The sequence below is a fragment of the Salvelinus namaycush genome, chromosome 11, assembly GCF_016432855.1.
Source record: "Salvelinus namaycush isolate Seneca chromosome 11, SaNama_1.0, whole genome shotgun sequence".
NCBI lineage: Eukaryota > Metazoa > Chordata > Actinopteri > Salmoniformes > Salmonidae > Salvelinus > Salvelinus namaycush.
Genome location: NC_052317.1, coordinates 9,319,281 through 9,343,991, shown reverse-complemented (window position 1 = coordinate 9,343,991; position 24,711 = coordinate 9,319,281). Strand labels below are relative to the sequence as shown.

Genomic DNA, 24,711 nt, shown 5'->3' with positions numbered 1-24,711 from the left:
TGTTGTGTCACCTACCACTGTTGTGTCATCAGCAAACTTAATGATGGTGCTGGAGTCGTGCCTGGCCGTGCAGTCATGAGTGAACAGGGAGTACAGGACGGGACTGAGCACGCACCCGAGGGGCCCCGTGTTGAGGATCAGCGTGGGAGATGTGCTGTTACCTACCCTTACCACCTGGGGGCGGCCCGTCAGAAAGTCCAGGATCCAGTTGCAGAGGGAGGTGTTTAGTCCCAGGGTCCTTAGCTTAGTGATGAGCTTTGAGGGCACTATGAAGCTGGTTGAGAGACTGCCAAGAGTGTGCAAAGCTGTCATCAAGGCAAAGGGTGGCTACTTTGAAGAATCTAAAATATATTTTTTATTTGTTTGACACTTTTTTGGTTACTACATGATTCCATAGTTTTGATGTCTTCACTGTTATTCTACAATGTAGAAAATAGTACAAAATAAAGAACAACCCTTGAATGAGTAGGTGTGTCCAAACTTTTGACTGGTACTGTATGTGCAGATATGCACACCACGTCATTGCTCTCTCTCTGCTGTGTGTGCGCATCTTGCTAGCTGTCACTCAAATGGCGAGGGGCTGAAGCTCATTGGCTGAAACTCTAAGTGCTAGGGAGCTGGCCCAAGTCGGGGAACATTTTGGGAAAATGGCACCGCACAGCTTCTAGAAAACCGCCGCTTTCCAACTAGGGAATTCATGGCTAATTGAGGTAAGACAGCAATTCTGCTTATTGACTATACACATATAAACTACACACAGACACATTAAGCCCAAAGCGGGAGGTTTGTCATCAAGGTTCCGGTACATGTCTAACTGGATGTGTTGCTCTTACATCACAAGCCAAACTGTGCAGTGATACCTGGGAACAGTGCATGGTTCGCCTGTCTTTCTTGGCAGGATTACAACAAGACACAAACTACTGATGAGCAAGAAGTTGTGGGCCATAGATTATTGGCAATAACACAACTTCGTCACTCCTACACATGCACTAGTGACAGTGCATTTGTAAAGTGTTCAGACCCCCTCATCAATATACATACAATAACCTATAATGACAAATCAAAAACTGGTTTTGAAAATTTTGCAAATGTATAAAAAAACTTTAAAAAATAAATGAAATATCACATTTACATAAGTATTCAGACCCTTTACTCAGTACTTTGTTGAAGAACCTTTGGCAGTGATTACATTCAAGAAGATTCGAGGTTATGACGCTACAAGCTTGGCACACCTGTATTTGGGGAATTTCTCCCATAGATCCTCAAGCTCTGTCAGGTTGGATTGGGAGCATTGCTGCACAGCTATTTTCAGGTCTCTTCGATCGGGTTCAAGTCCGGGCTCTCACTGGGCCACTCAAGAACTTGTCCCGAAGCCACTCCTGTTTTGTCTTGGCTGTGTGCTTAGGGTTGTTGTCCTGTTGGAAGGTGAACCTTCGCCCCAGTCTGAGGTCCTGAGCGCTCTGGAGCAGGTTTTCATCAAGGATCTCTCTGTACATTGTTCCGTTCATCTTCGCCTCGATCCTGACTAGTCTCCCAGTACCTGCCGCTGAAAAACATCCCCACAGCACGATGCTACCACCATGCTTCACCGTAGGGATGGCAGCCAGATTTCCTCCAAACATGATACTTGGCATTCAGGCCAGAGTTCAATCTTGATTTCTTCAGACCAGAGAATATTGTTTCCCATGGTCTGAGAGTCCTTTATGTGCCTTTTGGTAGAGTGTTAATGAGCCATTTGTAAATTTTTCTCTCAGCTTTTGTTATTTTCTCTAGATTGGCGAGAGAACATTTCATTTGAGTACTTTTATTGTCAATGTCATATGTTTGCTATCATTGGGCCACTATTGAACCCAAAGTGCCCCCAAATCCATTGTTTTGCTGCTGTAAACTCATTAACTTGTTGCATTTCTCCAATCAAAGGGTGGTTTATTCATGACAGATTTTTTTTTAAATCCCAGATTATTTTAATTTCTTTATATTCCCCTTATGATCATAAATTGCAATCCATTTTTATTTATTTTTCTATGGTTATCATGTAAGACTAACTTTACCTAACCCATGCATGCCCTGCTAACTGCTGGTGCTGCTAATGCCAGTTCCTGTTCTTCTATTGATGGCCTACTAACACAGACACTGATCAGATCACACTCTACCATAAAGGCCTGATTCTTGGAATGCTGCAGAGAAGGGAGAACCTTCAGAAGGACAACCATCTCCACAGAGGAACTCCGGAGCTCAGTCAGAGTGACAATCGGGTTCCTGGTCACCTGCCTGACTAAGGCCCTTCTCCGCCGATTGCTCAGTTTGGCCGGGCAGCCAGCTCTAGGAAGATTCTTGGTGGTTCCAAACTTCTTCCATTTAAGAATGATAGAGGCCACTATATTCTTGGGGACCTTCAATGCTGCACATTTTTTTGGGGTACCCTTCCCCAGATCTGTGCCTCGACACAATCCTGTCTCAGAGCTCTATGCACAATTCCTTTGACCTCATGGATTAGTTTTTGCTCCTTCATGCACTGTCAACTGTGGAACCTTATGTAGACAGGTGTGCCTTCCAAATCATGTCCAATCAATATACATTTACCACAGATGGACTCCAATCAAGTTGTAGAAACATTTCAAGGATGATCAATGGAAATGGAATGCACCTGGGCTCAATTTAGAGTATTATAGCAAAGCGTCTGAATATTTATGTAAATAAGATATATATATATATACAATAAATTGCTTTGTCATTATGGGGTATTTTGTGTAGATTGATTATTTTATTTTTTTGATTATTTTATTTTTTTGCTATATATATATATATATATTTTAGAATGAGGCTGTAACAAAATGTGGAAAAAGTCAAGGGGTCTGAATACTTTCCGAATAGACTATTTTGTTTAGTGGCTGATAGCAGCATAATTAACATGACAAATACAAGAGCCTTCCACTCACTGTCCAAACAATCTCAGCCGTCACCCATTTAAGAATACGAGTCTTGTGAAATCATGTCTGCAAAGACTTGTCTGCATTCATGGGTGCTGCTGGGTGGGTACAAATAAGGTTCCAAACAGTGTACCAGCTTCAATCTAATTATGGAAACCGCAAACAAAGGCAACATTTTCACAGGTTAATGTCCTCAAATGTAAATGTTTAGGAGAGAGTTAATTAAGTTATGTTGGGGTACCATACAAAGTTACTAAATTGCATGGTCAGATAACATCATTATGCTTCAAGGCTACATTGTTGTTTGATGGACATGTATCCTTTTTTTTCGATACAAATGGGCAGATTTGACAGATGACGTCATCCCAGTGACAGTAGTGGTGACCACAACCTTTCTTCTGACTAATTTGTTACAGTTCAGAGGCGAAAAATAGATTGAAACATGCAACTTTCTAATTTATTTTCAGTCAGCCACTTGTGAGGTTTCGAAATGTTGCATTGTATGATTAGCTCCAAATTCAATCATGTTTAAGAATGCTTAGCTAACATTTAGGATATGCATGCCTATAACGTTACTTGAGACATTATTTTCAACTACGTTAAATCTAGGCTCCAACCAAGTAAAACATGTTTCTTTTAATAGACACCTTTGGGCTTTACCACGCGCCCACTTGACTCAAGTGTGTCACTATTTACAAAGGAGTTTAAAATGGAACATTACTTTTACCGTCTCGGTTTAAAATGGGATATGAAATGGAAAATGTTCTTCCAATTCGTTCTAAACAATTTTGTTTACCAAAATGTAAAAAAACACATTTTACTATCATAATATATTTTACATTTATTTTAGGACATTTAAATAATCTATAGCAGATGAATTCAGTAGTTCAGATGTTGCGTGCTCAAGTGCACAATAATGCAAAACTGGATTTTTTTTCCCTAATTGTTTTCCAGGCCTCAATCCATAATTCCCAGTCCTTCGGGAAAGGGTGGATAAATCCCTCAGAAATTTATAAAACTCAAGATTTGAACCTACTGCGACTGTTCGATAGAATAAAGTTAGTCTACTAAATTGGAAAACGCGCATTACAACTTTACGCGTTTATTGTAACAGTTGTCAACTTTTCCTACCTGCACGGAATCGGCGGCCATCTTGGCTTTCGACTTTTGAATCAAACTCTACGGAGAGAGGGGAGGTGGAACTCCAAAAACAGGCTTGTTTTGAGTTTCCCTCTCGTGCGACAAAAATTACTTATTCGGTGACCAAACCATCGGTCATCTTGGAAATACTTGACTTTCCATGCCTTTCTTTGAATCCTTGTGTCTTTTTTCGCTTAGGCCAAGGCACGAAAAGTTGTTCTATAGTCCACATAAGTGAAGCAGCACCATAAATCTGTCCCACTGCTTTGGGAGAGAGCAGCGGTGGTTTGTGTGGAAATACATCAGCGTCCGCCCATAGGAGCTATGCACTCACTCAACCCATAGCCCACTCTCGCCGCCAGATTATAGTCACACTCTCTCACGTGATCATACATTTCACACACACACACATGAACCCCGCAATCCCATGTAAAAAATGTTTATGGAATAGTTTAACAATTCTAGGACTAGATTAAAACGATGAAGATTATGAGCAGGAGGTTATACTATGATATAGTAGCTGAAAATAGTGCAGGAAACTTCAATGACATCATCTTCCTAATTTTATTATAGGATACCAAATATAAAAAGCAGCAGTAGTATAGTGATAGCCTACAGGGGTTCCCAAACTTTTTCACTCAGGGCCCCCCTATTTCTATGGGCACAAGCACTGTTCGTGATACAAGCTGTTCACACCCCTCTTGTTGGTGGAGACCATTTTGCAGGTTTAAAGTTTACTTCCTGCAATTCTACACATTTTGTCATGGGGCCCAAAGAAAATATAGCAGTTTTAAATCAAAATTTCTTGCAATTCTATACATTTTGCCATGTCTAATGTGTATTCATGTGATATTTGACTGACAAAAAAATTACAACAATATCTATGGGCTAAAAAAAAAATACATGAAAGCGTTAGTTGATCTGAACATTTCTGACAAGTTAGAAATAGCTCTCTAAGGTCTACAATAACTAACATGACAAGATTAACTGATGATGCTCTGCAATTTCGAAATTGCACCTTCTGCATTCTACTATTACAACTTAAAGCCGTAATGAGTTTCTTTAAAAAAAAAAGAGACCCCGCGCCCCCTCTACCGATCCCTTGCAGTTTGGGAATCACTGGCCTCATACATTGTAGTAGTACAGTAGTAGTAGTTGCAGAGAATAACTATCATGATTGTAACCAAATCTGTCCAGTTGCTGATGCCAATCTAAAATAGCTATCAACTGACTGCACTTGATACCAATGGCACCACGCTGTCCATGTGTAGGCAGGCCTTCTACAGAAATGGCCCCAACAAGATAAAGAATCAAGTCATGTCCATTATACAATAGTCCATGTGTAAAGTTCTGAACATCTGCGCCCTGTTCAATAATATCCGTCATAACCTGAGACACTGGGATGTTGGTCTGGCCCCAGTGTATTATGTAAGGCTGTGCTGAACTCTACCTCTCGCTTAGGTGAGACGTCATGCATAGACGTCAATGGAATGTGGGAGAGTGTTCCATAGTGTGTGCCCATTACCCATTACCCAAAATCAACTAAGCTTCTGATAACCTGAAATGTGATCTTTTCAATCCAACAATAGTACAGTAGTTCATGGGTTTGATGTGGTAATAGGTTGGTTTCAAGTGTTGGGTAGTAGTGAACTAAACTCAGCAAAAAAAGAAACGTCCATTTTTCAGGACCCTGTCTTTCAAAGATAATTCATAAAAACCCAAATAACTTCACAGATCTTCATTGTAAAGGGTTTAAACACTGTTTCCCATGTTAGTTCAATGAACCATAAACAATTAATGAACATGTACCTGTGGAACGGTCGTTAAGACACAAACAGCTTACAGACGGTAGGCAATTAAGGTCACAGTTATGAAAACTTAGGACACTAAAGAGGCCTTTCTACTGACTCTGAAAAACACCAAAAGAAAGATGGCCAGGGTCCCTGCTCATCTGCGTGAACGTGCCTTAGGCATGCTGCAAGGAGGCATGAGGACTGCAGATGTGGCCAGGGCAATAAATTGCAATGTCCCTACTGTGAGACGCCTAAGACAGCGCTACAGGGAGACAGGACGGGCAGCTGATCGTTCTCGCAGTGGCAGACCACGTGTAACAACACCTGCACAGGATCGGTACATCCGAACATCACACTTGTGGGACAGGTACAGGATGGAAACAACAACTGCCCGAGTTACACCAGGAACGCACAAGTGCTCAGACTGTCCGCAACACGCTGAGAGAGGCTGGACTGAGGGCTTGTAGGCCTGTTGTAAGGCAGGTCCTCACCAGACATCACCGGCAACAATGTTGCCTATGGGCACAAACCCACCGTCGCTGGACCAGACAGGACTGGCAAAAAGTGCTCTTCACTAGCGAGTCGTGGTTTTGTCTCACCAGGGGTGATGGTCGGATTCACGTTTATCGTCGAAGGAATGGGCGTTACACCGAGGCCTGTACTCTGGAGCGGGATCGATTTGGAGGTGGAGGGTCCGTCATGGTCTGGGGCGGTGTGTCACAGCATCATCTGGCTGAGCTTGTTGTCATTGCAGGCAAACTCAACGCTGTGTGTTACAGGGAAGACATCCTCCTCCCTCATATGGTACCCTTCCTGCAGGCTCATCCTGACATGACCCTCCAGCATGACAAAGCCACCAGCTGTACTGCTCGTTCTGTGCGTGATTTCCTGCAAGACAGGAATGTCACTGTTCTGCCATGGCCAGCGAAGAGCCCGGATCTCAATCCCATTGAGCACGTCTGGGACCTGTTGGATCGGAGGGTGAAGGCTAGAGCCATTCCCCACAGAAATGTCCGGGAACTTGCAGGTGCCTTGGTGGGAGAGTGGGGTAACATCTCACAGCAAGAACTGGCAAATCTGGTGCAGTCCATGAGGAGGAGATGCACTGCAGGACTTAATGCAGCTGGTGGCCACACTATTCCATTTCTGTTAGTCACATGTCTGTGGAACTTGTTCAGTTTATGTCTCAGTTGTTGAGTTTCTGTCTCAGTTGTTGAATCTTATGTTCATACAAATATTTACACGTTTAGTTTGGTGAAAATAAACGCAGTTGACAGTGAAAGGACGTTTCTTTTTTTGCTGAGTTTACATATATTTTGAGTAATTTAACTACATCAAATCTTGGTAGTGTTTTCAGTAGTTAATGACTTGTTTTACCATGTAGCGGTGTAGCTAACTACTGGAACTACATGTTAGACAACTTTCTTTGCAAACGGAAAATCAAATATGGGTGAAGTAGGCAATAATGATTTATTTTCGGCATCAGACCTCCGTAATTCTCACTTGAAACATTGTTTTTGTGTTTAATAGGCTAAATTACACACTGTTAACATTTGGCCCCAGAGTGATCTGTCTTGGAATTTGTAATCTGTGAGATTTCAGATTTAGATATCATGTTTCACAAAGTAGTTTGGATGTAGTGAACGTAAACTATATATTTCTTAAGGGTAGCAATTAGTGTAGCTTAACTTCTTCAAGTGTAACGTAATTGGTAGCTTGGTAAACTATATTTTAAGAGTTGCTTCCCCAACACTGTTGGTTTCCTGCTTCTGTATCATCACCAGTACATAAGAAAGTTGTTACACTACTTTACATTACAGGTCCTGGATCAGTTTTGTCATCTTACAGATGAAGAGATCCAATCTCATGAAGTAGGTCTGAGATCAGTCTGGGAGGGCTTGGACAGAGGGCAGGGAAACCCTTTTTATTGGGTCACAGTGACAAGTACAGGAAGTTGTTGTAGGCTGGCTATCTAATGATGGGATTAATAGGAGATTGGTTCAGTAACTGATGACGAGCATGAGATTACCTGGGCCTGGCTGGTGAGACACCGATTCAACAGTGTGCATCAGGCAGCCCTGGGACTGTGACTTACCCTTTTCTTCGAACAGAGAAGTTGATGTATACTTGTTGCCATTCTTTTCCTCAGTTTGGAAACCCCCATGTCATTTGGTCTCAATCTGCTTTTTTCAGGAAGAGGTATCACCTAGCCTGATCCATGTCTTTTCATTTACAGTAGCCAAGTGTTAATTTGCTGTTTCCATAACACACACACACACACACACACACACACACACACACACACACACACACACACACACACACACACACACACACACACACACACACACACACACACACACACACACACTCACACACACACACACATCACCATGGGCTGGATAATGTCACCCATAGATGTCTCCACTCCAGGCGGGTGAAGACAAAAATTAGCCAATGAGCTCCCTCCGTAGTACAGCGAGAACAGCAGCCAACATTTTCAGTGTCGATCAATGTACTAACAAATAATTAAATAAAAAGCATGCAGTAATTGGCAATTCATTTTTTTTATAAGACAACAAAAACATGGGAATGACAAAATGATAACAAAAACATGGTGAGGTTGACATTCCAACAGATACTACACAGAGAGAGAGAGAGAGACTGTCTTTGCAGCGATTTTTTGTTGGTTAGGGAGGAAGGGAAAATAGGCTGAGTAACCAAAACTACAGGAGTAGCCTCTGTATAACATAGACCTTAAAGGGGCACTTCACCACTTTAACCTCACATTCATTATACAGTAGACGTTGGAAGTTTACATACACCATAGCCAAATACATTTAAACTCAGTTTTCCACAAATCCCAGTAAAAATTCCCTGTCTTCGGTCAGTTAGGATCACCACTTCATTTTAAAAATGTGAAATGTCAGAATTATAGTAGAGAATGATTTATTTCATCACATTCCCAGTGGGTCAGAAGTTTACATACACTCAATTAGTATTTCGTAGCATTGCCTTTAAATTGTTTCACTTGGGTCAAATGTTTTGGGTAGCCTCCCACAAGCTTGCCACAATAAGTTGGGTGAATTTTGGCACATCCCTCCTGACAGAGCTGGTGTAACTGAGTCAGGTTTGTAGGATCTCCTTGCTCGCACATGCTTTTTCAGTTCTGCCCACACATTTTCTATAGGATTGAGGTCAGGGCTTTGTGATGGCCACTCCAATACCTTGACTTTGTTGTCCTTAAGCCATTTTGCCACAACTTTGGAAGTATGCTTGGGGTCATTGTCCATTTGGAAGACCCATTTGCGACCAAGCTTTAACTTCCTGACTGATGTCTTGAGATGTTGCTTCAATATATCCACATCATTTTCCTCCCTCATGATGCCATCTATTTTGTGAAGTGCACCAGTCCCTCCTGCAGCAAAGCACCCCCACAACATGATACTGCCACCCCCATGCTTCATGGTTGGGATGGTGTTCATCGGCTTGCAAGCATCCCCCTTTTTCCTCCAAACATAACAATGGTCATTATGGCCAAACAGTTCTATTTCTGTTTCATCAGACCAGAGGACATTTCTCCAAAAAGTACAATCTTTGTCCCCATGTGCAGTTGCAAACCATAGTCTGGCTCTTTTGGAGCAGTGGCTTCTTCCTTGCTGAGCGGCCTTTCAGGTTATGTCGATATAGGACTCGTTTTACTGTGGATTTAGGTACTTTTGTACATGTTTCCTCCAGCATCTTCACAAGGTCCTTTGCTGTTGTTCTGGGATTGATTTGCACATTTCGCACCAAAATACATTAATCTCTAGGAGACAGAACGCATCTCCTTCCTGAGCGATATGACGGCTGCGTTGTCCCATGGTGTTTATACTTGCGTACTATTGTTTGTACAGATGAACGTGGTACCTTCAGGCATTTGGAAATTGCTCCCAAGGATGAACCAGACTTGTGGAGGTCTACAATTAGTTTTTGTGGAGGTCTTGGCTGATTTCTTTTGATTTTCAAATTTGGTCAAGCAAAGAGGCACTGAGTTTGAAGGCAGGCCTTGAAATACATCCACAGGTACACCTCCAATTGACTCAAATGATGTCAATTTTCCTATCAGAAGCTTCTAAAGCTATGACATCATTTTCTGGAATTTATCAAGCTGTTTAATAAAGGCAGTCAACTTAGTGTATGTAAACTTCTGACCCACTGGAATTGTGATGCAGTGAATAATAAGTGAAATAATCTGTAAACAATTGTTGGAAAAATTACTTGTGTCATGCACAAAGTAGATGTCCTAACCAACTCGACAACACTATAGTTTGTTAACAAGAAATTTGTGGAGTGGTTGAAAAACGAGTTTTAATGACTCCAACCTAAGTGTATGTAAACTTCCGACGTCAACTGTATGCCATTTAGCAGATGCTTTTATCCAGAGTTCTCATTCACCATACCAGTGTCTGAAATCAGCATGTTTCTACAAAAAGATGACTGAGAGAATGACTCCTGATGATGTCACATGGTGAAGTGCCCCTTTAATAACATGAGAACACAAGCCATGTTTAGTTTTTACTGCCTGCCTACCATCCCAACATCACAATTTACCTCAGGAGATTCAATCTCTCTTTTATAATCCACTGTGGGGGAAAAAATTCCCTTTTTTTCCCGTACTCCTGCTGTCTGAAAGTCTGGGCTAGGCTTGATTAATTAAGGGCTGTTCTAGTGCTCCGGCACTGCAGTCACTGGCTGGGCTGAGTTAGAGATGATCTGATCAGTGTCTGTGTTAGTAGGCCATCAATAGAAGAACAGGAACTGCCATTAGCAGCACCAGCAGTTAGCAGGGCACGCATGGGTTAGGTAAAGTTAGTCTTACATGATAACCATAGAAACATAAATGAAAATGGATTGCAACTCATTATCCTAAAGGGGAATATAAAGAAATGAAAATAATCTGGGATAATAAAATAAAAATCTGTCATGAATAAAAAATGGTCAACGTCACCCTTTGTTTGGAGAAATGCAACAAGGGAATGAGTTTACAGCAGCAAAACAATGGATTTGGGGGCACGTTGGGTTCAATAGTGGCCCAATGATAGCAAACATATGATATATTGACAATAAAAGCACTCAAATGAAAAATGGTCCCTCGCCAATCTAGAGAAAATAACAAAAGCGGAGAGAAAAATGTACAAATGGCTCATTAACTAAACGTGTTATACCAAATCTGAAATCATAGCAAGTCCTCTTGAAATAAAATAACTTTGAGCCAGATGTATTGAAATTAGTAATATGTACAGCAGCTGAATTGTCTTCTTCCATAGTTTAATTACATCATGTGTAAACACTTCACATTCCACCTAGCAATAATCCAACTGGGTCAAAGAGTATGAATACAAGTAAATAAGTACAGTATAAAACACTGAATAGTAGTACCACAGTAGTGAACAAGGTGTATCAGTCACCCAAGTCTATGGAGGCCACAGAATTCAGATTTTGTAAAAACGTCTTCAATTCATATAGATAAACTCCAAGATAACATTGTAGTCAACTTTTAATTTTTAGACGGTTACATCATTTGAACACATAAAATATGGGACGACAATGTCCCCATAGACGATGATAGTAAAGTAGAATGAAAATACAAATAAAATGCAAACAAACAGAACAAGCCAATAAAAACCTGCCCTCTGGACAGAAAATACAAATCATGTGACCAGAAGTAAAAGGACATGGCCAGTGCCAAGTAGACTCGTCTCCTGCCATGTGTCTGTCAAGCAAATCACTCCTGTGAACTTTCACCTGGAAGGAGAAAGGTAGTCCTGGAACTTAGATGCTGGTGGGAACATGCCCTATCGGCACTCTCGCACCAGGAAGAGGCAGCTTCCTGGTTCTGTTGGCTACTATGGAGGCGGAGGAGTCAGTGAAGCGGGCGACATTCAGAAACTGCTAACAACGTCTAACACAGACAGTTCCACAGATCCACTGATGATCTTAGTTTTCCTCCTCTCCTCTGTCCTCTCCCCAGTGTGTGTGACTACGGCATGAAGCCTAGAAGAATGGTCCATCTTTCATGTGCGCTAGTTAGTTTTGGGGTAGATCTTCTCATAGAAGAAGTTCTGAGCCAGCAGGTAGAGCTCCCCGTCCTTCTCCCGGACGGCGTGAGCCCGGACAAACTGGAACTGCTCCAGGGCAAACTCGTAGAACTCGTTTTCCATCTTCCAGATGGCGGACTGCTGCAGCCTGGCGCTGGATTCCTTGGTGGGCGGCTTCTTTTCACTTGTCTTCCTCAGGTGGGATTTCTTCCCTGTTGGGTAAGGGGCATATCGTTTTAAGTTAAAGATGGTATGTAGAAATTGTCCAATATAATGAAGAGCTGTTAGAGCTGTGAAAAAAAGTGAGAATTGGTCTCTCACAGAGCAGCAACAAGTGAAAATGTAGTTTTGTTTACACACTTAAAATCACCTCTCCTGTGACAAAAGGTACATCTACTGTACATGCTTCAACATTCAAAAACAGGTACGTCATCATTCTACATGCTGACACTAACATAAAAAAAGTTGGAAAAAGACTAAATCAATCTCCTTTGTGATAAATAATCCTGAATAAAGTCCTAATCTAAAATGTCCTCTCAGTAGGAAGTAGGCATTGGTAGCGTACCCGTTTTGTAGAGCTCAGTGGCGCCCCTGAAGAAGCGCGGCAGCGCCGCCTCCAGCATCATTACAAAGTCCTCCAGCTCCTCAGTCACCCCCACCAGCAGGTACTCATTGACCAGGTTATATTTGGCCTGCTCCAGGGCCCAGTGGCTGCCCACGTTCCTACGGGGGAAAAGATTGATTGACTGTCTATCAAATGTATTCAGAAAGCCCTTTTTACACCGGCTGTACGTGAGATGTTCAGATTTACGTAGAGAATGATTTCACGTTGGATACATTGGCAGCTCCGAGCTGAATTGCAGTATACAGTACAAGTACGGTAAACAAATACAAAATCAATAAACTGCGTTACAATCAAGCAAATAGGCTAGCCTCGCATTCGACAGTTGAGACAGGGGGCAGAAAGAGAGGGGGGGATGATACAGATCACACGAGAGAAAAAGCTTATCAAAAGGCATGCAATAGTACTGTATGTATAATGGAGGTAAGTTTAAATGGATGTTAAAGGGATTCTGTCCATATCCCAGCTCATTAAGAAATGTTTTATAGGTTAAGAATGCAGGGTATGGATGTCACGTAAAGAGGGGTACATACCAGCATTCGGAGTAGTGACCACAGAAAAAAGGGATCTGCAGCCACAGCTTTTCCGGGGCGCAGTCTGAGCCACCCGCCGACACACACTCATCAAAGGTCTGAATCACATCAACGAAAAATGTAATGTAGCATTACCTATGGAAGCGTGTTTTACTGTTCAAATATATTGTATATATTACTGCTAATAAATAAAATATAATAATTCTGCTCTAAGTGGAACCCAGAAGACGGAATCCGCATTAAGGTTAACAGTCCTACTGTCCGCCCCAGCACCTTTGTTATCGTTTTTGTTTTGTGGACGAAACGGAGGTGAGGTGCATCGAGCAGTAAGTGAAATTTAAAAAATAAATAAAATGGCAGTAGATATTCCGCTGTTCTACCGCGCATGCAAAGATGTACGAAATAATGCAGAGGACTGTGGGACTGACCTTCTTATCCCCCTGTTTCCGGCGTCGCAGGCCGGGCCGGTAGTCGTCCCCAAAACGCAGGAAGTAGTAGTAGGACACCAGGCGCTCGATGGGGTCGCGGATCACATTGATGTAGACGGGCTTCTTTTTTACTCCAAACCTGCGTCAAAACAGAAAGCTAGTGTCAGAATAAATTGTATAATGATGTCCTACCCGACCCGTATATTACACATATATTGTATAAGATGACCTATGAACAGACAATATCTTAATATCGTGGGCCTGTTCAATAGGAGATGGTGTTATCATTTATTGTATAAGGACTTACGTCTAGCATAGAGATGCTAGAAATTACATATCTAAGATGACCTATGAACACGTCACAAATCTAGGCCCTGTTCAATAGGACAGTGTTGCTTCAACTTGCCATTACGACACCCCTTTTCATATGATTTAAAGCCGTATCCCTTCGATAGAATGCAACTCTATCTGTGACATTCTGAATGTTGCGCAATAGTGATGTAGTATTCTATAAGACCACAAGGGGGAGACAGCAGCAAAAGTCTATCTGGTAGGATGTGTGCAGTAGTGAGGGGTTCTCACTTTGTAAAGTCCAGGAAGGAGACGTGGCCGTGGTAGAACGCCGGCTTCATCTCCCCCCACTCGGTCACGTTCTTCACAAACCGCACCTGAGCAGGTAGACAACGGCAATTAATACATGACATGTGCCTATGCAATCCCCTCATCAATCTCTCCCTCCCTCGCTTCCACTCTCCCCTCGCATTCATTCTTGCCGATTTTAAAGTGACACCAGCTGCCACTCGTCGCCCACTGTTTACATGCTGCCAGAATTCTAATGTAGCAATGTTTTGACCTCTGTGGAAGAGTGAGAGAGACATATAGAGTCACTCTATACCTCTCTCTCACTCTTCCAGAGGTCAAAACATTGCTACATTAGAATTCTGGCAGCATGTAAACAGTGGGCGACGAGTGGCAGCTGGTGTCACTTTAAAAATCGGCGGATGGCCTCATTGCAATGGGTGGAATGGATCATGGAAGAAACCATGTGTGTGGAGCCTTTATATTCATTCCATTCCAGTCATTACAAAGAGCTAATCCTCTGATCTCTCCCTCCATCAGCATCCACCGTATGTAATATTTTCCTCTAATCAGCTACATATAGAGGGACGTTACACCCTTGACCCTCTGGCCTCACTCGCTCACCTGGTCCTGCATGGACATGACTGGGTTGTTCTTGGTGGTGTTGATATGCAGCACGTGGTAGCGGTTCTTGCCACACAGGTCGTAGGCGATGTTGGTGAAGGAGGTGCTGGCCGTCTTGGGGACGCGGTTGTAGATGACCACCATGTCCTCACCGCCGGCCGCCGAGGGGGCCTCCCGCTCCCGCAGGCCGTCCTGCGTGTGCCTCTCCTCGATCTCGTGCACCTCGTGCCTGGCGATGGCCCGCTCTGCCCAGAAGAGGAGTTAAAGGGTTAGTCCACCGTATTATAGACAATTTTTTCCACTTCAAAAAATGGATGCCAAACAAAAACCATCATCTTCAAAGTTTTACTGGAAGAACTATGCAGATGCAAAGTCTGGTAACAGAATTTTGGTAAAATCTCCCTCAGTGTGTTTTATGTGACCACGTATTTCAAAAACTCTTAAAATATATCTGCTCAAAAATGAAAGATTCACAGATGTCTGCAGAAAGAACGGGGTGTCAGCTATGACGTGACACCTTGAGTTTGAAAAAAAATCTATTTTGGTTACTGAACCAAAGTGAAGTGAATTTACACGCGGTATAATAATTGCTTTAATTGAATTTCATCTTCGGTCCCTGATCTGTACTACACAGAAATGCATAATTATAGATATGAATGTCATTCTCTTCATGGTGATGTGTCCTAAATTTGGTACACAAAAAAAAGGTAGAAATATGCAATATCCTCCTTTGCATATTTGGGTATTATTATACACACATTATACTCTTATCCAGAGCGACTTACAGGGGCAATTAGGGTTAAGTGCCTTGCTGAAGGGCACATCAACAGAGCCTTATCGGCTCTGGGATTCAAACCAGCAACCTTTCAGTTACTGGCCCAACGCTCTAAACGCTAGGCTACTTGCCGCCCAATCATAGACGTCTATGTTTCACAAGTTTGAACATCAAAGTAGAGCTCAGTAGGAGTACAGTATAACACATAACTGTACAGTACAGTCAAGTAGAGTATAGTTCAGTACATTACACTGCCCTACCAAGCAAAAAGGCAGTAACTGCTCATTTGGTCGAAAAATAGTTAATGTCATTTTTGCTACATTAAATACATGCTCAATCATGTGGACAAATATCCTGCCTCTATTTTATTGTGTTTTGGAGAAAATGGGGGTCATGTTAGCAGTAACCGCATAAAGTTACTGTGAAACCAAGGTATATAAAAAGCCATTTTTCTCAGTTCCACGCTATGAGCAGTTACTCCCTTTTGCTTGGTAGGGCAGTATAGTGTACTCAACTCTAGTGTGCTCTGTGTACTTCACTCTATTGAACTACTCTCTACTCTGCTGTCCAAACTTGTGCAACATAGAAGCCTATGATTAGAAGCCATTTTGGTAACAGAATTTCAAGTGTTAATCACTTCATTCAAAATGAATATCAGTTAAAACACTAACTAATAGATAGGGTCTACCTTTCATTATCCTCCCTAATTGAGGGAAAGAAATGAGAAAATATCTAAAAGATGTGGGCAGGGGTCTTCACTTCAACATTGTGTATGGATGTATTTCTAATACAGTTTAAGACTTTCTGGTAGATGTTTTGTAATCTATTTGAAAATAAATCAAAGCCTTTGCTTATTCCTAATTTTCAGGAAATGTATATATGCCTTAATTCCTCAAAATGTAGACTCTTCGATTTCATTTAACACCCAATTTGATATGCTCATATAAACTTAATGTTGGTGCTCATGGGTCATTTCACATGGAAATGACTAGTAGCAAAATATATATATATATATATATATATATATATATAAAAACTCTACGGGTCCATAGGACACTTTCTATTTAGGTAAACTATCCCTTTAAGGGCCTTCAGCACCTACTATCAAAACAATTGTGTGACTAAAACAAAAATAGGCTTCTGTGTCAAATCAGTCTCAGATTGACTGGTGGTGACAATGGCTCAGATCTGTGCTGGAACACAAAAACACTCCAGCACCTAATACTCGTGGGAACACAGAGCCAAGTCAGCCCAGGTCATGCCTATCCATGTAGACACGCTGGCACATGGTAGAGGGGAAATTAAGATGTAATCTGTGATCACTCGGCTTCCCCCTCTGCCATCCCCACATACACCGCCATCCCCACATACACCGCCCCCTCCCAGGCGTCTGCTTATGTCCCACTGATCAAAGCTAGCGCTAACCAACCGTGCTAACAACTGGTGCTAGCCACGATACTGGGCTGTGACAGGTGGCTGTCTATGGTCGTCCGTCGATAAATATGGTCATGAGTAACACCCAAAATAGCTAAGTGACACCCCCCCCCCACCTAAAGCACATAGCCATAAAAGAGCTGTTATCGGACCGTTACAATTTCATAAATCAGGGCCCGTATCCACAGTAGGAGTGCTGATCTAAGATCAGTTTAGCCTTTTAGATCAAAATGAATGTGATTATATGGACAGTTGGGTAGCTGATCCTAGATCAGCACTCTCACTCAGAGATTCGAGCGCAGATCTCTAGGCCTAGAACAAGGGTCGACAAATAGCAGCCCGCGGGCCAAAACCATCCAGTGTGACATTTTTGGGACCTCCAAAGTTGTCAATTTATTTATTTTAGGGGGGTAAAAGCACTAATATCATCAGGAATTCAACCCACCCCCCCAAAATAATGACAACGTGAAAACATGGTTTAGACATTTTTGCAATTTTATTGAAAATGCAGAAATATCATTTACATAAGTATTCCCACCAGGCAATTCATGTTAGAATCACCTTTGGTAGCAATTACAGCTGTCTTTCTGGGTAAGTCTCTAAGAGCTTTGCACACCTGGACTGTACAAAATTTGCACATTATAATTTGTCAATTCTTTAAGCGCTGTGAAGTTGGTTGTTGATCATAGCTAGACAGCCATTTTCAAGCTTTGCCATATATTTAAGACGATTTAAGTCAAATGTAACTAGGCGACTGAGGAACATTCAATGTTGTCTTGGTAAGCAACTCCAGTGCATATTTGGCCTTGTGTTTCAGGTTATTGTCCTGCTGAAAAGTGAATTCATCTCCCAGTGTCTGTTGGAAAGCAGACAACCAGGTTTCTCTCTAGGATTTTGCCTGTGCTTAGCTCCATTCTGTTTATTTTTGTATCCTTACCGATGACAAGCATACCCATAACATGATGCAGCCACCACCATGCTTGAAAATACGAAGAGTATCAGTGATGTGTTGGATTTGCTCCAAACATAATGCTTTGTATTCAGGTCATGAAGCTCATTTCTTGCCGTTTTACTTTAGTGCCTTAATGCAAACAGGATGCATGTTGGGTATTTTTTAAAATACTGTACAGGCTTCCTTCTTTTTGCTCTGTCAACTGTTTGTTTTATGGAGCAACTACTATGTTGTTGATCCATCCCCAGTTCTCTTATCACAGCCATTAAACTGTAACTGTTGTAAAGTCACCATTGGCCTCATGGTGAAATCCCTGAGTGGTTTCCTTCCTCTCTGGCAATGAATTTAGTCGTCCTTCCTATCTTTGTAGTGACTTGGTGTATCAATACACCATCCAAAGTGTAATTATTAACTCCACCATGCTCAAAGGGATATTCAATGTCACATTTTTACCAATAGGTGCCCTTCTTTGTGAGGCATTGGAAAAACTCCCTGGTCTTTGTGGTTGAATCTGTTTGAAATGTACTGCTCGACTGAGGGATTTGTATGAGTGGGGTACAGAGATGAGGTTGTTATTAAAAATAAAAATAAATGTGTTAAAAAGAATCACTATTATTGTATACAGAGTGAGTCCATGCAACTTATGTGACACATTTTTACTCCCAAACTTATTTAGGCTTACCATAAATCAAATTTGTCACATACACATGGTTAGCAGATGTTAATGTGAGTGTAGTGAAATGCTTGTGCTTCTAGTTCCGACAATGCAGTAATAACCAACAAGTAATCTAACAATTCCACAACTACTACCTTATACACACAAGTGTAAAGGGATAAAGAATATGTACATAAAGATATGAATGAGTGATGGTACAGAACGGCATAGGCAAGATGCAGTAGATGGTATAGTGTACAGTCTATACATATGAGATGAGTAATGTAGGGTATAACAAAGGGGTTGAATGCTTGACTGAAGATACTAGTGTTCATTTGTAATTATACTGAATAAAAACACAACAATTTCAATGATTTTACCGACAGTTACTATAAAAGGAAATCAGTCAATTGAAATAAATTCATTAGGCCCTAATCTATGGATTTCACATGACTGGGCATAAGCCCACCCATTGGGGAGCCAGGCCCAGCCAATCATAATGACTTTTTCCAAACAAAAAGGGCTTTATTATAGTCATAAATACTCTTCAGTTTCATCAGCTGTCTGGGTTGCTGGTCTCAGATGATCCCGCAGGTGAAGAAGCCGTATGTGGAGGTCCTGGGCTGGCATGGTTACACGTGGTCTGCGGTTGTGAGGCTGGTTGGACGTACTGCCAAATTCTCTAAAACAACATTGGAGACAATTTCTCTACAATAAACTAACATTAAATTCTCTGGCAACAACTCTGGTGGGCATTCTTGCAGTCAGCATGCCAATTGCACACTCCCTCAAAACATCTGTGGCGTTGTGTGACAAAACTGCACATTCTAGTGGCCTTTTTATTGTCCCCAGCACAAGGTGCACCTGTGTAATGATCATGCTGTTTAATCAGCTTCTTGATATGCTACACCAGTCAGGTGGATGGATTATCTTGGCGAAGGAGAAATGCTCAATAACATGGTATAAACAAATTTGTGCACAAAATGAGAGAAATAAGCTTTTTGTGCATATGGCACATTCCTGGAATCTTCTATTTCAGCTCTTGAAACCAACACTTTACATGTTGCGTTTATATTCTTGTTCAGTATAATTGGAGAAAAATTCTAAAAACATAATTACACTTTGACATTATGGGTATTGTGTGTAGGCCAGTGAATCTCAATTGAATCATGCTGTAACAACAAAATGTGGCAAAAGCCAAGGGGTGCGAACACTTTCTGAAGGCACTGTATGTGATCGTGTCTCAATGTAAGCAAAGCATGAAATGATTGTTATTTTCAAATACAATTTATTTTTGTGCTTAGTTGTGATCAATTTGCAGTGTACACATTTTTCAAATTATTTTTCAGCCCACCCGCCGCTCTGAATAAAAATGGTCCGCGGCGGAATCTAATCTAGTTACCTACCCCTGGCCTTAGCCTATTCCCATGGCATGTCCTAATATTGGAGACTACTCACTATCTGTAACAACTGAATCAAGATCAGCTCTCCCTAGCTCTAAAGCATAATGAGCTGAACGTAAACAGGCCCCAAACCAAAAGTTAAGGGCATGGTGTTCAGTACCAACAACAAAGCATGAGTTACAGCCTTGTTGTAGTCCATGGTGTTGAACAAGCTTAGGTAGAAACCCACTGTATCGGAGTAGAGGGCGCCAGACACTTTAGCTAATGGTCGACTGAGGTAATTTAATTACTGGACAAAAGGCCCGCTCTTAAAAGAATAATCACTCTGGCCACACAGTGCGCTTCCATTCAGTTCCCATTTCCGTTGATTCCCCCTCGCCTCCATATAATTCCAGCTAATTAATGACCTATGGCGGCAACACAGTCTTAAAGACTAAGCCGATACCTATTATTCTGAACACATTCTTAAACACCGGCCGAGATCGCAATAAGCTATTTACTACAATTTCACACTTAATTCGAATTTTCAAAATCAGTCATACTCGGTGGGAAACCCGCAAATATGACAGTTTGTTATATATTATGGCCATCTCATAAGATCTGATAATAAAAACAGGGGTGATTAGCCTTTCTCCAGGCAGCTCATACATCCATCATACTCCGCAGCTATTCAGCCTTGTTAGCCCCCCGAGCCAAAGTCTAGGCAAAGGGGTAATACAGATTGGCTATCGCCAGCCTGAGAGGTAGATGCCTTGTATTGTTCTGCTTCAATAGCGCTGGATTGCAAAATCAAATGGAGTATGACAGGGGGGAGATCTAGGTTGCAGCTGTAAATACAAATAAAGAATAGTAGAAGTTGTGTTTTTTCCCCCCAACATTATATTTGCCCTGTGTTTCCTGGTGGATAATTAGGTGTGACAAATTCTTGCTCACGCCGCACATGCATTATTTGTTTACCGTAGTGCATATACAGCCAGGAGTGAATAAAAGTGTGTGATTAGTTGAGGAGGAGCAAGATGAGAGATACACTCAGTTTCTATTGAAGACCTGCATAGACATTATTCATGAAATGTCAAGCATACTGTATGAGGGACCCATGTGCTAACTTTTCACAGCAACTAGAAATTTACAGGCTGATCAACTAAATGCTTCAAAGACTGTACAGAACTACCGTTTCAAACAAATGCATGACAAAACACAAACATCAGAATCTTGCAGCGTTTGTGAAGAAATGACAGGAAGTGAATGAGTTAAAGCAATTAAGTCGTAAGTGCTCTTTTTAGGCCAGATTACCGTAGCTGGGGGGGATTTTCCTGGCTTGGAGACAACTGCAGCTTTGATGGCCCATGAAAGCGCTCATTCACGTCTACCCTGGCATTTGAGGTCTAGACATCTGAGAGAGAGTCAAGGCAGTAAACGAGAAACTACAAAAATCAGCTGGCTTGTACAGCCTAGCCCAAGCAAGTGCAGATATTTCTCTGGTGTCAGAGTTGAGGTGGCAACCGTGTAACCAAGCGCTCAGATACCAGATTTGTATTGGCATGTGGAAATGGGGCATGTGGAAGTAGCCTGTTTCTTGGTGGAAAGGTATCTTGTTAAGCGGCCTATTTTCCTCATGGGAGTTCACACAAGCCTCTACTGTCAGTGAAGCGAGACAAAACAAACAATCTGTTGTCAGCAGACAAAACCATGCCCTTTTCAGTTAGAGAAGGGCAGACGGCAACCCCTTTGCAGGCAGTTTTGAGGGAGGTTGTTGTTTGGGGGAAAAAAGGTCTTGTGATGGTCTGATTCTAGCCTTATGACGGGGTAAAAAAAAATAAAAAAAAGAAAGTTAGTTACATGTCGGGATATTATTTTTGACAATATATCGCAATATTATTTTTGCCGGTATCACAATAATCTTGCACTAGTCGGCTGTGCCAGCGGCAGAATTCCAGTATTTTTCATCCTATAGCTTGTTCTCCATCTTCTTTTTAAAATGGTAAGACAATCTGTTGTCAGCACTTTTATTTCCATGACTGTTCAAAGCTCATTTTCTCATCGCTCTCGTCACTCTGCTGCAGACATACAGTGAGCAATACATGTATAGAACACCGAATCACAATATCGACATGCCTTCATATTTAAAAAAAAATATATATATATTTTTTTACATATTGTATGTACAGTTGAAGTCCACATAAACCTTAGACAAATACATTTAAACTAAGTTTCACAATTCCTGACATTTAATCCTAGTAAAAATTCTGTCTTAGGATCACCACTTTATTTTAAGAATGTGAAATGTCAGAATAATAGGAGAGAATTATTTCTTTCAGCTTTTATTTCTATCATCACATTCCCAGTGGGTCAGAAGTTTACATGCTACCAAATACTAATTGAGTGTATTGCCTTTAAATTGTAAACTTGGGTTAAACGTGTCGGGCTAGCCTTCCACAATAAGTTGGGTGAATTTTGGCCCATTCCTCCTGACAGAGCTGGTGTAACTGAGTCAGGTTCAGGCCTCCTTACTCGCACACGCTTTTTCAGTTCTGCCCACATATTTTCTATAGGATTGAGGTCAGGGCTTTGTGATGGCCACTCCAATACCTTGACTTTGTTGTCCTTAAGCCATTTTGCCACTACTTTGGAAGTATACTTGGGGTCATTGTCCATTTGGAAGACCCATTTGCGACCAAGCTTTAACTTCCTGACTGATGTCTTGAGATGTTGCTTCAATATATCCACATCATTTTCCTCCCTCATGATGCCATCTATTTTGTGAAGTGCACCAGTCCCTCCTGCAGCAAAGCACCCCCACAACATGATGCTGCCACCCCCGTGCTTCACGGATGGGATGGTGTTCTTCGGCTTGCAAGCCTCACCTTTTTCCTCCAAACATAACGATGGTCATTATGGCCAAACAGTTCTATTTTTGTTTCATCAGACCAGAGGACATTTCTCCAAAAAGTACTATGTGCAGTTGCAAACCATAGTCTGGCTTGTTTATGGCGGTTTTGGAGCAGTGGCTTCTTTGCTGAGCGGCCTTTCAAGTTATGACGATATAGGACTCGTTTTACTGTGGAGATAGATACTTTTGTACCTGTTTCCTCCAGCATCTTCACAAGGTCCTTTGCTGTTGTTCTGGGATTGAGTTGCAGTTTTTCACCAAAATACATTAATCTCTAGGAGACAGAACATGTCTCCTTCCTGAGCGGTATGACAGCTGCGTGGTCCCATGGTGTTTATACTTGCGTACTATTGTTTGTACAGATAAACATGGTACCTTCAGGCGTTTGGGAATTGCTCCCAAGGATGAACCAGACATGGAGGTCTACAATTATTTGAGGTCTTGGCTGATTTCTTTTGATTTTCCCACGATGTGAAGCCAAGAGGCACTGAGTTTGAAAGTAGGCCTTGAAATACATCCACAGGTACACCTCCAATTGACTCAAATGATGACAGTTAGCCTATCAGAAGCTTTAAAGCCATGACATCATTTTCTGGAATTTTCCAAGCTGTTTAAAGGCACTGTCAACTTGGTGTATGTAATCTTCTGACCCACTGGATTGGTGATACAGTGAATTATAAGTGAAATAATCTGTCTGTAAACAATTGTTGGAAAAAATGTACTTGTGTCATGCACAAAGTAGATGTTCTAAAAGACTTGCTAAAACTATAGTTTGTTAACAAGAAATTTGTTGAGTGGTTGAATTTATTTTTTTATTGACGCCAACCTAAGTGTATGTAAACTTCCGACGTCAACTGTATCGTGACAATATCGTATTGGGAGGTCCCTGGCAATTCCCCGGCCAACTTAGTATCATTACGGGTATTCACAATGGAGAGCGTTCAACCTAGCTGGCCTTAAAAATCTGTTCGAAAAGATGGAGACCTTAGATGAGCAGCACTAGCAGTCTGTTCTTTAGCCAACTCATCTTTGTTTTAGAAGACTTAGGCCTATCTAGTTCAGTGTTTCACAACCGGTCCGTGGGATGCTGCTGACCACATCCCTGAGATGGTTCTGCTAATTTAGTCAGCTCTAGTCTGCATACAGTAAGCAGCCCACCAAGGAAGAAAGAAAAGACAGCTTCCTGCCGGCACTTGACTCAAGAGGGACCATAGCTTGCCAGCCCCTAGTACAATAAAATAAAAAATAAATTGAGAATGAGAAACAAGTTAATTCAAATCAAATGTATTTATATAGCCCTTCTTACATCAGCTGATCTCAAAGTGCTGTACAGAAACCCAGCCTAAAACCCCAAAGTGTTTCTTAACCACTGGTTAGGCTGTGGCCCAACACTGGTCTCTAGGATACTAGTCCCTCAGATGGTTAGCATAGCTGACAAGGATTTAGTCAGTTCTTAAGTGCTAGTTTTAATTTAAGCGATCCTCCAAAAAAGTACCATAGCATGCAAGCATGTCTTGAGTCTACAGTACATAAAGTATGGTACCAGGCTACTGTATCACTGCAAGCTTAACAGACACTTGTAAGGGTACAAATCATAGTTGACAGTATGAGCTTACCTTGTCAGTTCAGGAAAAAAATAGACAGCTTCCATCACATCCATCCCCCCCAAAGAACTGGCAGTTACACAAGAATATAGAGCAATTTACACAGACGGCAGGCCATAGACACTAATAATTCAATGCCTTGTTAAATGGCTGCTCTGTGGGGTGGACAATTGATTTGACCGGATCTCTTGGCAGGACTTGTCATTGACTAAGCAGGGGAATATCTTCTCAATAACAGCACAGATTTTTCCATGGCCACCATCACTTAA

At 41.7% G+C, this 24,711-nt stretch overlaps 2 protein-coding genes across 4 annotated transcripts in view; both read right to left on the bottom strand.

The window, feature by feature from the left end:
• Window positions 1-4,347, bottom strand: part of LOC120055776 (serine/threonine-protein kinase N2-like) — a 42,749-nt gene extending 38,402 nt beyond the window's left edge. For all 3 annotated transcript variants that reach the window (XM_039003728.1, XM_039003729.1, XM_039003730.1), the window contains exon 1: window positions 4,062-4,347. In XM_039003728.1, the coding sequence (XP_038859656.1) occupies window positions 4,062-4,082 (21 nt within the window). In that variant the 5' untranslated portion in view covers window positions 4,083-4,347. The remainder of the gene's footprint in view (window positions 1-4,061) is intronic.
• A 6,809-nt stretch (window positions 4,348-11,156) lies between these two features.
• Window positions 11,157-24,711, bottom strand: part of LOC120055775 (heparan sulfate 2-O-sulfotransferase 1-like) — a 29,495-nt gene continuing 15,940 nt past the window's right edge. The window contains exons 3-8 of the mRNA XM_039003727.1: window positions 14,730-14,974; window positions 14,109-14,194; window positions 13,527-13,665; window positions 13,099-13,196; window positions 12,509-12,666; window positions 11,157-12,155 (exon numbers count right to left, since the gene is read on the bottom strand). Of these exons, the coding sequence (XP_038859655.1) occupies window positions 11,929-12,155; window positions 12,509-12,666; window positions 13,099-13,196; window positions 13,527-13,665; window positions 14,109-14,194; window positions 14,730-14,974 (953 nt within the window). The 3' untranslated portion in view covers window positions 11,157-11,928. The remainder of the gene's footprint in view (window positions 12,156-12,508; window positions 12,667-13,098; window positions 13,197-13,526; window positions 13,666-14,108; window positions 14,195-14,729; window positions 14,975-24,711) is intronic.